This window comes from Silene latifolia, chromosome 5 (assembly GCF_048544455.1).
Source record: "Silene latifolia isolate original U9 population chromosome 5, ASM4854445v1, whole genome shotgun sequence".
Taxonomy (NCBI): Eukaryota; Viridiplantae; Streptophyta; class Magnoliopsida; order Caryophyllales; family Caryophyllaceae; genus Silene; species Silene latifolia.
Genome location: NC_133530.1, coordinates 17,697,860 through 17,710,120, shown reverse-complemented (window position 1 = coordinate 17,710,120; position 12,261 = coordinate 17,697,860). Strand labels below are relative to the sequence as shown.

At 34.1% G+C, this 12,261-nt stretch overlaps 1 protein-coding gene across 1 annotated transcript; it reads left to right on the top strand.

Moving 5' to 3' along the window:
- Positions 1-3,428: 3,428 nt before the first annotated feature.
- LOC141656924 (uncharacterized) lies at positions 3,429-9,197 on the top strand. The gene is made up of 9 exons (XM_074464014.1): positions 3,429-3,613; positions 3,720-3,902; positions 5,433-5,561; positions 5,646-5,727; positions 5,903-6,102; positions 6,453-6,548; positions 6,679-6,772; positions 7,452-7,565; positions 8,734-9,197. Exons 1-9 carry the CDS (start codon positions 3,542-3,544, stop codon positions 8,835-8,837), a joined length of 1,074 nt encoding a protein of 357 aa, XP_074320115.1. The 5' UTR covers positions 3,429-3,541; the 3' UTR covers positions 8,838-9,197.
- The last annotated feature ends 3,064 nt before the right edge of the window (positions 9,198-12,261 follow it).

Below are 12,261 nucleotides of genomic sequence, written 5' to 3'. Positions count from 1 at the left end.
ACCATACTCGGCCGAGTATTCTTCAGCAGAACCCAAACAAACTACACTCCTGACACTACTCGGCCGAGTAGGCTCTACTCGGTCGAGTACTTAGCTTATAAAAATCCGTAGTGTTACAGTTATGTAGTTAGTTATCTAAGTCGGTTTGTCAATACTATATAAGGATGATATCCTCATCAGTTGTACTTACTTGATTGATTCAATATACAAACAATTTATCTCTCTAGAAATCTTTCTCTCAATCTTCTCTCTCAATACACATAATCATTAGATCACATCATAACAATCATGATCAAATTCTGTTACCAACATCCTTCGAGAGACATCTCATAATAATATAGTAGTGTCATAATATTAACTTTTTACGTAATATGATAAAACTGTTATGGTGACGAATGGCGAATTCATGTAGGTATAAAATAAAACAAAAATCGTATTTATTTGTTCAATTTATAGGGAAAATAAAACAAAATAAATATTTTTTTAAAAAAAAAAAATAGAATTTGTATTTCATCGGAGCTAGGGAAGGGCTAGTTGGGGCGCTCCCCCGCTAGTGGTTAAAAATTTTCAATCTTTTTCCAAATTTGCATTCTATGTTCGCCCTCATTAAGTTCAAATAATGAATGCTTCTAAGTTCTACCAGTGAATATTCTAAAAAGTAAATATTCTAGACCCGCTAATTATGATGTGGCGATGAATCATTCTAAGACTTTAGGGACCAGATTGACAAGGCATCTATATCTTTCCAGTCCGTTCTATTGAAGACAACCACTATCCGTTACAAGTTGAAGACGAATAGTGACTCTCTTACAAAATGCAAGTGGGAGGGCAAGTGGGGTATTCATTTCACCCCACTTGTACTATCCATTTACATTTTGTGAGAGAGACATTATCCATTACCCGTCTTCAATGAGAATTTGTGATATCTATATCATGTTGCTATCAATCAAACTTTAAATGTTCTTGCTTTCTACGTACTAAATAGATGAGATGATGTTTGATGAGGGACCATTAAATAGCGGTCAATTGATATGTGTCACCATACATTATACAATGACAATTCAATTGAAAATTCCATATTTCTTAGTCGGGAATTTGGAGTGATCAATTTGCTTTCTACTTCGTAATAATAATGCTTGCATCATTGACTCGTTGTCAACAAACATTTTAACATTTAAAGAAAAAACATATGGAGAATTTGATATAAAGATGGTCGGGTTGTGTATATGGTATTTTTATGGTTTTGAATTTGATTTACAATTCTATAGTACAAAGATTATGAAGGGTAAGTATGTGTGGATGTAGATGTAAACGGAGAAATATGTAGAGTCATAACTCATAAGTCATAAGAATCGCAAATAAGAAGACAAGAAATAAATAAAAAGAAAGGTGTGAAGAGACTAATAAAGTATTTAGTCTAGATCTCGCGCAATAAAGTATGGTACTTCCTCCAATTCAATCCAAACTATTCACTTGTTTTTGGGTGATCTTCGAGTCGACACTTTGACCGCATTTTTCTTCCTTTGTATATAATTTTTTTTTGCAAAAAGTATAATTTATGAAAAATATTTTCATAATACAACTAAATATGTAAATTTTATCGTTCAAAGTTTTATATTTTCTGTGGATTAACGGTCAAACTTTTCAAAGTTTGACCTCCAAAAATTAAGTGGGTAGTTTGGATTGGATTGGAGGGAGTATATAACACAAATAACATTATACCCCCAGTGGTACAATAACATCATACAACAAAGTTATATCTTATCGAGTTTATGTGTAATTTTTTTGAGCTTTCTTAAAGTTAATTTTTTTTATGTTTAAGGAAGTGAGTTCAAAAATTTTATGGTATAGCTCGACTTCTTTAAAACAAAACTCGAAAACTTTATTATATAGCTCGGGTTCTAGAGCATACAATTGGGTACAACTGGTTGTAGGATACATTAAATTTTAAATTTTAATGTATTACTTTTAAAATTTAAATTGACAGTTCAATAATTTTCATATTTCATCTTTAATCCATCTGAATGAAAATATTTTTTACACTTCAAAGTCAATGATTTCAGTTTATCGATTTTATCAAATTACTATAATGAATTCCTTTTTTTGTCGCGAAGTTAGTAATAAGTAATAACCATTTATAGTTTAGTTTTGTACGTAAGTATGCGTCAAATCGTTCTCTGTTGGTAGCACAAATGAAAGATTTAGCCATTTGTAGTGTATAATTTGTTACCCATTTTATTTTAATTTAATTAAATGAGGATAATTTAGAGTTTATTGAAACTATTATAGTTTGATAAAAAAAAAACTATTATTTAATGAAAAAAATATTTATTTCTATATTTATGTCGATGCACCTTGGTGAATTTTTTTTTTAGAATGGCCAGTGTTTTAGTAGATAGGGGACTAATGAAATTATGGAATCAAAACACGGCCTAACAATTTATCATAATTCATAACTCATAAGTATCTATTCGAGTATGTAGACAGTATAGATGAAAGATGATGAGGTGTTACAATGTAATTATGCACATCACTTGTTCTTAGTAAAAAAAAATGTGCTCTTAAATTCTCTATGGACTGTTCGTCTAAAAGATGACTCACCCATAAATGACTCCGTATTCAACAAAACTCATCCTAAATGGTAGAGGTGATAATCATAATCTCCCACAAAAACCTGACATGAAGTTAGCAGGTTAGAGTTACGAAGGTATAACTCATTTAGGGGTCGTTTGGTTCACTAGTTAAGAATGTAATAGATAGGAATGAGAAAATATAGGAGTATGGGGTTCTAATTCCATACCTTCCAAAACATGTTCGGTTCATTAGAAAAATAAATATGAAGTAATGAAGCTTGAATCCATGGGGATGAGGTGGGTATGGGATTCCAAGGGGTTGGGGTGGAATGAGAATCTATCGGGATTCTAACTCCATTCCAAAACACCCCAATAAAACACTAAAAAATGACTAAAATCCATTCCATTTCATTCTAAATCTCTCAACCAAACATTCCCTTAAGTAGTTAGGTTAACGGGAACATAACAGAAAATTCAATTAGGCCAGCTAGGCTTCAAGTCTTAGGGCACGAATACCCTTTTATCATATAAAATATAAATGGTCATAATTAGGTGAATTGAATCGATAATCAACCTAACATGTTCAAAAATAAGACATGTAACTCATATCATTTCTACTTAATGGGTTATGTATTTAGTTAGATTAATGGATTTAAACTAGTTATATGAAATAAGTGGATTAAAATGGCTAGTTTATATAAAAGTTGTTTAAACAAATTGATCGGCCATAATTAAGTCGAGTTTATATTCAATGGATAAATACGGACACAAACACAAATGCGACACGGGACACCAAAATGTCATTTGTCAAGTCTACTAAATTCGGAGTAACCCGGACTTGAAATGAGCCGATGACAAAAATGCAAAACCCCTAAACATACATACCCGAAACTCAAAATAATACGCGCCACCCCAAAACCCTAAACCCTAAATCCCCAATTCTCCATCTTCACCTTCAACAATCAACAATGCCGGAATTACCAGAACACTTGGAGCTCAAGCGTACTCGTGTTACCTGCAATGCCGACGCTCCAATTGATGTATCGTTTTTCTCCTTCTCCTTCTGCTTCTTCAGTTGTTTATCTCTTAATTATTATCTATTGTTTAATTGGTTTCATTGATTGATTTGATTATTTTTGTACGCAGACGGAATCGATTATGTATTCGGGAGCTTACGCTTCGCTAGGGGTAGATAATTCAGGCTTGGATAGTTTCTTCAAGGATTTCAAAATAGTCGTTAATCGTCTTACTGAGGATGATATTGAATTTGATATGATTGGTATTGATGCTGCTTTGGCCAATGCTTTTCGCCGTATTCTTATTTCTGAGGTCTGTTGAATTCTGAAGTAAATACTTGTTATTGGTTTTAGACTAGGATGGAATGAAGCAAAATGACTCAGCTGCGCTTACATTATGAAGTAGTAGCTGTTTAATTCAATTCTCGATGTGATTTTCATGTTGCTTAGTATTGAAGTAGCAGCCCGTCTTGCTTGTGACCTCTCACAACCCCCTCTCACTTCCCCTCCCACTTGCCTCTTTGTCTCACCTCACAAGCTTTTGACGGATTTTGTACTTCACAAATGAGAATTTGTGTTGAAGTAGATACATATTTTTCATCATTGTTAGGTTTTAGAAGATGATAAGAGTAAAGCAAAATGACCCACTGAAATGATTGCACCTATGTTATGAAGTAGTAGTAGCAGTAGTAGCAGCAGCAGTCATCATTTAATGCAATTCTTGATGTAATTCTTTTTGGGTCATATGAAAATAGCTCATTTGTCTTGCTCATGTAGTCACGTAAGGGTACGCCTGCATGCATCCGACCATGTTATTGTGAGATTGCGGGATTTGGGACAATGTTCTAGAGATTTAGACAATTGTTATTTGAGGTGTTAGAAGCCACTAGTCTGTGATGAGTCTTCATAGTAGCTGTTAATCCTGCAATACTCTGATGTATGTTTTTTTTATCAGTTCGTCCCCTGCCCTTGGTTCTTATTCTCAATATCTGGCTGAATCCTACATCAATTGCTTTCTTTCATCATTTGTTGTAGATTTTAGGTGATTTTAATCTCAACTTTCCTCTGTCCCCACCGTTTTGCAGCGTTGAAGGTGTTTTCTTTCACATATAGTATAATTCAGCTATACAGTTTTGTGTATGTTCGCTTTGTCTGTAATCCAAATCTGCGAGTCAGTTTTCTCGATTTTGTTACCTGAATTTAATTTACCACACTTCTGCTGAGGCTGGTGGAGATTTGTATACATGCCCATTATGAAATATGTATCATGTAGCAACACACAAAAAGCACCAATAACCACGCATATACCTCTCTCCTTGTTTTCAAATCTTATCTAAGCTCGGTAACATGACCAATAAATCAATGCAATAGTATCTCATCGAAAGGCTTATATCCTCATCTTCACTTAGTATAACTTTGAGAGACTCTTTCATGCTCATTTGGACTTTCTATATGTTATAGTTGCTTGGGGTAATTAGTCTCGCTAGGCTTGTTTTTTAATTTTTCATAGCTGCCCAGTGCTCATATGGACTTTGAAGTTGTGTACTGCCTTTGGCTTTGAGCAATAATTTCGAAAAACTACCATTTGTAGAAACCTGATACTTTTTTCAGACTTCTAAAATGTTACAATCTCAAGGTTTTATGATTGCACTTTGTATTATAACTGTATACCTATTTCACTCTGCAATCCGCACAGCTTTGCTGCAGCATTGAACTTTTGTGGTTTGACTTCTTTTCGATTTCCGTAGTTTGCCTTGCATATGGTTTGTGCTGTTTAGGTGGAGATCTGTGATGGTTTTGTGATCAGTATGAGGTTGAGGTCAACTTTAAATTACTTTTGCAGGTCCCTACAATGGCAATTGAGAAGGTTCTTATAGCAAATAACACATCGGTGGTTCAAGATGAAGTTCTTGCGCACAGGTTGGGCCTCATTCCCTTGAAGGTCGATCCTAGACTGTTCTCTTACAAGTCATGGTCATTGACTGAAATTTTAACTCATTACTTAACATTACACATTAAGGCATACTAATTGGCTGGCTAATGTTTCTTCTTTGAAGAAAAGGATGAGCCAAATGAGAAAAATACAATTGTCTTCGGCCTTCATGCTCGTTGTAAACGTGGTGGACAACGTCTTACAGGTATAACTTTAATGCCTTTTGAAGTGTCTATTATTTAACGTAAAAGTTTCTTTGGTAATAGCAACTGTACTTCATTGGTTCATTGTTCAATGCAAATGAACAATGATGACGGGTGGTTTTTGCTCACTGGTTCATTTCTTGGGTGATCGTAACCATACGTGGTGAAACATTGCAGTGAAATCAGAAGAACTAAAGTGGCAACCAAATGGTAGTATGTTTCCATTGGAGTTAGAAAAAGCGGCGTCAAGTTCAACTTCAAAACCCCAGACTTACACAAATTTTAAATCTAGTCAGGACTTGCAGCCTGAGTTCTCTAGCGATCCAATATGTCCCAAGTATCCTGATATCACTATTGCTAGGCTTGCCTCTCGCCAGGTAATTTTTGATAGATATTGCAATCCTTCTATTTAGGCTCTGTCTTTTATCAGTTTAGCAGGTTCACTGAATGTCAGGTCATAGTCTCATAGATATAGTTCGAATCTATCAATTCATTCGATTCTGTTCAGATTGGATGCTTTTATTTTCCTTTTTCCTCGTTTTCGCTTTGTTTCAATATACTAGTATTTTAGCTGTGGAGTTTAATTCTGCCAATAAATTACCGTTGATTAATGATTCATTAAAAAATCTCTATGATCAAGCCAATACCCAACTTTGTTTTTAATGTTAATCCATTCCCCCAATATTTTTCTGTTAATTCATTGAATGCAACCTTGGTGTTTCTGCAGGAAATCGAACTTGAAGCTCATGCTGTTAAAGGCATTGGCAAAGAACATGCAAAATGGTCCCCAGTAGCCACTGCTTGGTACCGGATGCTTCCCGAGGTAAAACCATCTTCATTGGCAGTATTTCTTTTGACAACAATGCCCTCTCGCATACGTTTTAGTTCCGTGTACAGAGAAGAGGACTCTCATACCTTGATTTCTACTCTCTTCTTTTTTCCCCTAATTGTAGGTAGTTCTTTTGCAAGACGTTTGTGATGAGAGAGCAGAACAGCTTATTAAGAAATGTCCAGCTAATGTATTTGATATAGAGGATACTCCAGCAGGTATATTTTATTTTTATTTTTTAAGGTTCTATTTTTCTCGCGGTAAAATTGATATAATTCTGAGTTGCCATTTGACTTTGGGGATCAACAATATCGATTATGACTGATATTTGATCATAATAATATACAAAGGTTACAATTCGTTTTGAGTGAAAAGCAATTATTGTATTACTGAAAAGTCGACTTGCAACGAAATGAAAGGAGAGAGTATCTTTCTTTCATGTGATTGGACTTATCAAGGCAAACCCTAGAGAGACTTTTTCTCAGTGACCAAGACTTGTAATGGTTGCTCCCTTTATTCAGTTCATTTGCTACATTTCTCACAATATGCGAGAAGATTTGAATAATGTAGTGAAATTGCTTGAAGAGAGGAAGTACAATTTTTAATAATGGTCACATGAAAAAAAATTATACGATGAATCGATTATGACAATTTTAATAACGTATCTTTACATATGTTTGAATGAGTGTGGTCTAACCTCATCTAGACCTTGACCCCCAAAGTCAAATGAGGACAATGAATTTGGGATGGAGGTAGTATATTTTTGCTTGTCTTCTTGATCATTGGTTTTCTGCAGTGCAAAAATGACACGTTAGCGAGTTGCTCATTTCTTTGTAAAGCTTGTGATATACTCTGCATGTTCTTCATATTTCTTATTGAAAAATTTCTTGTGAACAGGTAGAAAAGCAACAGCCGCAAGACCAAGAGCTTGCACACTTTGCAGGGAATGTATTCAAGAGGAAGGATGGGCCGAATATGTTGCTTTACGTCGCAAGAAAGATCATTTCATCTGTAAGTTTACTTGTCTAATGTTTATCAGTCTGATAACTGATGCTTGGCAGTTTGTTTAGTTATGGTACCCCTATTGATTGCATGGCTGAAGTCACCTTCAAAATAGGAAAATTGTAAAGACAGATTGCTTTTGGAGATACCTTATTTCATTAGGTTTTGAAAAGTTGTTTATTTATGAATTCAACTAATTACTCTTCTGTTAACTGCCCAAAGGAGAAATCTTGAGGCTAAATAAACTTGTACCAGACGGTTTCACATGCGTGTGTGACCAACCCTTTAACTCCAAAGAGTGCTTGTGCAGATACCTAATTTCTTTTGGTTTTGGTAAATTTATCTTGTTACTCTTCTTTTAACCTACCAAAGGGGTTTCCCTGAGGCTAAATCAAGCACATCAACTTGTGAGAGACTGTATTACACATGTCATCACCTCATTCTCTCTATGCCTGAACTAAGATTGCATGTTAGACCATTCTCGTATAAGATTGAAAGTAAGGAGGAACACACAAGTCTGTAGGACCTCAGCACATAAGCTGAGTTCTGGGTAAGAAACCACATTAATTTGATGTAGGACCAATTGAAACCCTAATCAATTTACTTGGTGCGAGTTGTACTTTCAACTTCCACTTGAATCCCAATGGTCTCATCTTCGTGTTTTTATTCTCAGTCGGCTTTTTCTTTGATGTCGTGTTGCTTCGTTGCTTTAGTTTGATGTTGACATTACCTTTAAATCTGCCGTGCTACATGGTATTTAGATTTATACACTGTTGGGCATTAGCAATAGACAAACCCCAAACGAGGTTTGTCTAATGCCACATCACTCAACACACAAACCTCTCTAACAACAAACCTCAATACAACAATAGTCAAACCTCTTAAATATAGATAAACCTCATACATGTATACTACATGGGGTCTACTATCACTCACAACCAAAAACACAAACCTGTATACATAATTGTAACCCTTTTCATTTATAAACCCATAAACCTTTGTTTAACAATAGGGAGGTTTGTCTATGAACCTCTCAAATAGTAGACAAACCTCTATTGTTAATATTTTGTTATGGGTGATCAGTAATAGAGTGATGTATCGGGTTAAGAAATACTAATGTTAACTGCAATTGAACTAGACGGTTTGCAATTAACTCATTTTTTTGCTCTGTTGTCAGTTACTATTGAATCTACCGGAGCTTTACCTCCCGATGTTCTCTTTACTGAAGCCGTGAAGATCTTGGAAGAAAAGTGTGTGCGTATTATCAGCGAACTATCATGATTTAGTAGTGCCTTCTGAAATCCTTGAAGTCAATCACTTAATGCCAAATTACCTGTCGAGGGTAAATCCTATTATTAGAGACGGTGAACTGTTGCCAAGTCCGAAAATGTCATCTTTATACTTGGCAACACTAATCATCATCTTCGCGGTTGAATGTTTCTGGAATACCCTTGTTCTTGAAGCTCATCTTTTATAAAACCAGAAAACCTTTTTAGTAGCCTTTTTGTGCTTGTATAAATTTTGTCTCCCTAATTCATGCCATTTAGCACCAAGCATAACATTCATGATCTAAATAGCTTGTGATTCGATGAGCTTGTAGCTTGGAAATGCATGTTTGTCGGGTCGTTTTTTGTTTGGCCTACTACTGTCCTCAGATGATTCGTTAACTTAAAGTCGGCATCGAAAAGTAGTGCAGTACGCAACAACAGGAAAAGGTAAAAAATGCGTATATGACCTAGCATAATTTTATTTTGACAATTTGATATTCTATTTTAACAAAGAACTTTTTAAGTCAAAATTACTCGAAGGTTATAAATATTACCAATAACATTATATTATCACAAATTATATAATAAGATGATCTCAAATGTAAAGATAGCCCTTCATATAAAATACATTCATTTATTTCTTTTAATTAATGGTTTTTTTTTATATAATGGTTCGTCTTACGGTATAAAATCGTCTTACACAATAATTATTGATTATATTATAGATGTAGGAAATGCTTTAGGCAAGCATATGGCTGTGAATCTGTGATCTATGTTAGGTAAAATCAAATCATTACGGAACTAAAATTCTATAACTATTGTTTGTACAAATCGGTCTTGTTTTGTCTTTTTTCATTGCAGTCAGGGACATATGGAACAATTATAATGTGAATTTGGGTGTTAGATTCTTGTCCTCTCATTCAACAAATATGACATTTAACCAAACATTGCTTTAATATATTTGTTTGAGATTAGATCTTTAATATTCTTCGAACCTGAAAAAATTATGTGGTGTTCGGAAACGGTGTACTTGACCATTCCGCTACAAAAATAACTTTCTCGTTATTCAGTGGGAAATTAATTGTCAAACTTTTCATTTAGGTACCTTTAACTCTCTAAGTGTCTAACATGTGGCTTGTGACACATTAGAAAAATCGTTACGAGTATAAGCATTCAGATGAGGCTCATAATCATAGCTTGTAATTTAATAAGCTAGCTAGTATTCAACGTCTAATGTTTGAATCAATCAAATGGGGAAGTCCATGTTGTTTTCGGCTGAAAAGAGTTGAACTCAATCAACTTAATGAATCGAAATAAATCAATCGAATGAAGTTGAGATGAATTGAATGGAGTTGAAGTCAGACCTTGTTCTTTCGGTCTTAATTTCAACTTATTTAAGTTCAGCTTAACTCAACTTCATGCAGCTCACTCTATTGAAATTAACTCTCACTTCAAATTTATTCGATTCAACTCGAACATTCGATTCAACTCCTTTGCAAAGAAAAAGACTGAAATTTGAAATTAAATTAAGTTCTGAAATGAACAGATGAATTTGAAATTAAACTAGAAAGAACAAAGCCTAAAGCTACATGAACTCGTCATTTTTATATGTTTCTCTTCTTTGGGTGTTTAACTCTTTCGGACTCTAGGTTATTAGTTATTTTCGTGTCAAAAGCAAACGGAAAGAATTGATCGAAGATGGAGGACTCCTACGAGTATTATTTAGTGTATGGAGTTGCAGGGTATAGTTTGGTGGTATGTTACTATAGAGTTGCTGGCCATGTGACGAACATATGGGAATAATAGTTGTAAAGCAAACTCAAATGCTTTTCTTATGGGGAACTTCATTCGTCGTCTTCTCATGGCTCGGTGTACCATGTAAAGCACAGTCTACTAAATAACTGGTCCCAACCCATTTTAAACCAACGAGTAACCACCCAATTTCAACTGGCCTACCCTATGATCCAACTCATCTCAATTAAACCATCTAAGACTTAGTTGTGAATTTTTTGGTTAAAAAAATTAAACTAAATTAAACTGAATAAAGTTGAAATAAGAGTTAATTTGAATACAATTGAGTTGAACTGAATAGAGCTAGGCTGATCTAAACTGAATAGAACTGAGTTAAATTGAACTGAAATTAAGCCAAAATAAAAGAACAAGGCGTTAGTGACTTGATGATATTGCAATTGCTCGACTTTTTGAGATATCGAAAATGAATTATCTGTATATTTGAAATATCAAGTGTGATCAATGTGAAAGTTGTAATGTATCAAGCATAATGTAGCAACTTAATTTCTTAAATGGTATAATAGTTATTCGAGTCTTATTTGTATGATGACATAAAAATTTTATATTTTAGTTGGAGGCAGCTTATTTCAGCTCAACTTCATTCAGTTTAGCAGCTCCATTTAGCTAAATTCAACCCAATTCAGTCCAGCTCTATTCGGAGTAACTCTTACTTCAATTTCGGTCAATTCAGCTTTGCTTAATTCAGTTTAGTTCAGCACAGCTTCTTTAAGTTGAAAAAATAAGCATTACTTAGTCAAAAGAATATCAAGTTTTTATACTTCATTATAACAGTTTAATCATGGTTAGTGTAGTTGTAGATATGCTTAATGGTACATAATCCTAATTGCACTTTGTTATAGCTAATTAGATGCTTAATCAAATGGCTTAATTTATATATTATGAGCCATATATATCGAGCTTTCAAGTTTCAACCAAATTGTTGTCATTAGATTTGTAAAAACGGCATGCACATGCATGGCATGTGGCAACAACTTTGTATAATTAAGAACAAAGGACTTAATGAGCATAGGATTCTTAAAATGGTATACACTAATTAACTACTCTGATAATAAGATTAAATGTATGGCATCTTACATTTTGTATCACTTATATAGTTATATATACACACAAGATTACAAGAATCAGCATAATATATAGCCATATAGGGAGCCAAAAATGCACGTGTAAATGGAAAGGGAAGGTCATGGGTTGGCTCGATGCTTAATCTAATTTCTATCTCTCTTCGTCTTAGTTGGATCTGCCACATCTATTATTCATTTGTCATCTATTATCGTTCATTTGTCAACTACTGATGGTGCTCTACTCGGTTTTTTATCTTTATTTATGTCAAAAGGTAAAGGTAAATAAATGGCTAGGGTAATTTGATGGATGGAATAGTAAGGCATAATAACGAGGATGATTAATTTGATTTTCAATTGAAATCTAGGGATTTAGGGTATGAATCATAGGTGTATGACTTAGGATGTGAATCAATGATCATATGATTGATGAGGGTGAGGGAAGACTGAAAGAGATGCGAGAGAGAAGAAAAATAGTTGAATGATTGAAGTCTATGAAAGTCATTGTTGTAACTGCTTATAAGTTGTAATACTACCCACCTATTGTAGATAAATATCCCATTTTCC

Excerpts from the sequence above, each read along its gene's own strand:
- LOC141656924 (XM_074464014.1), top strand. The coding sequence starts at position 3,542 with ATGCCGGAATTACCAGAACACTTGGAGCTCAAGCGTACTCGTGTTACC. Across the intron at positions 5,562-5,645 it reads GACTGTTCTCTTACAAGTCA|GAAAAGGATGAGCCAAATGA; the intron begins TGGTCATTGACT and ends TTCTTCTTTGAA. Across the intron at positions 7,566-8,733 it reads CAAGAAAGATCATTTCATCT|TTACTATTGAATCTACCGGA; the intron begins GTAAGTTTACTT and ends CTCTGTTGTCAG.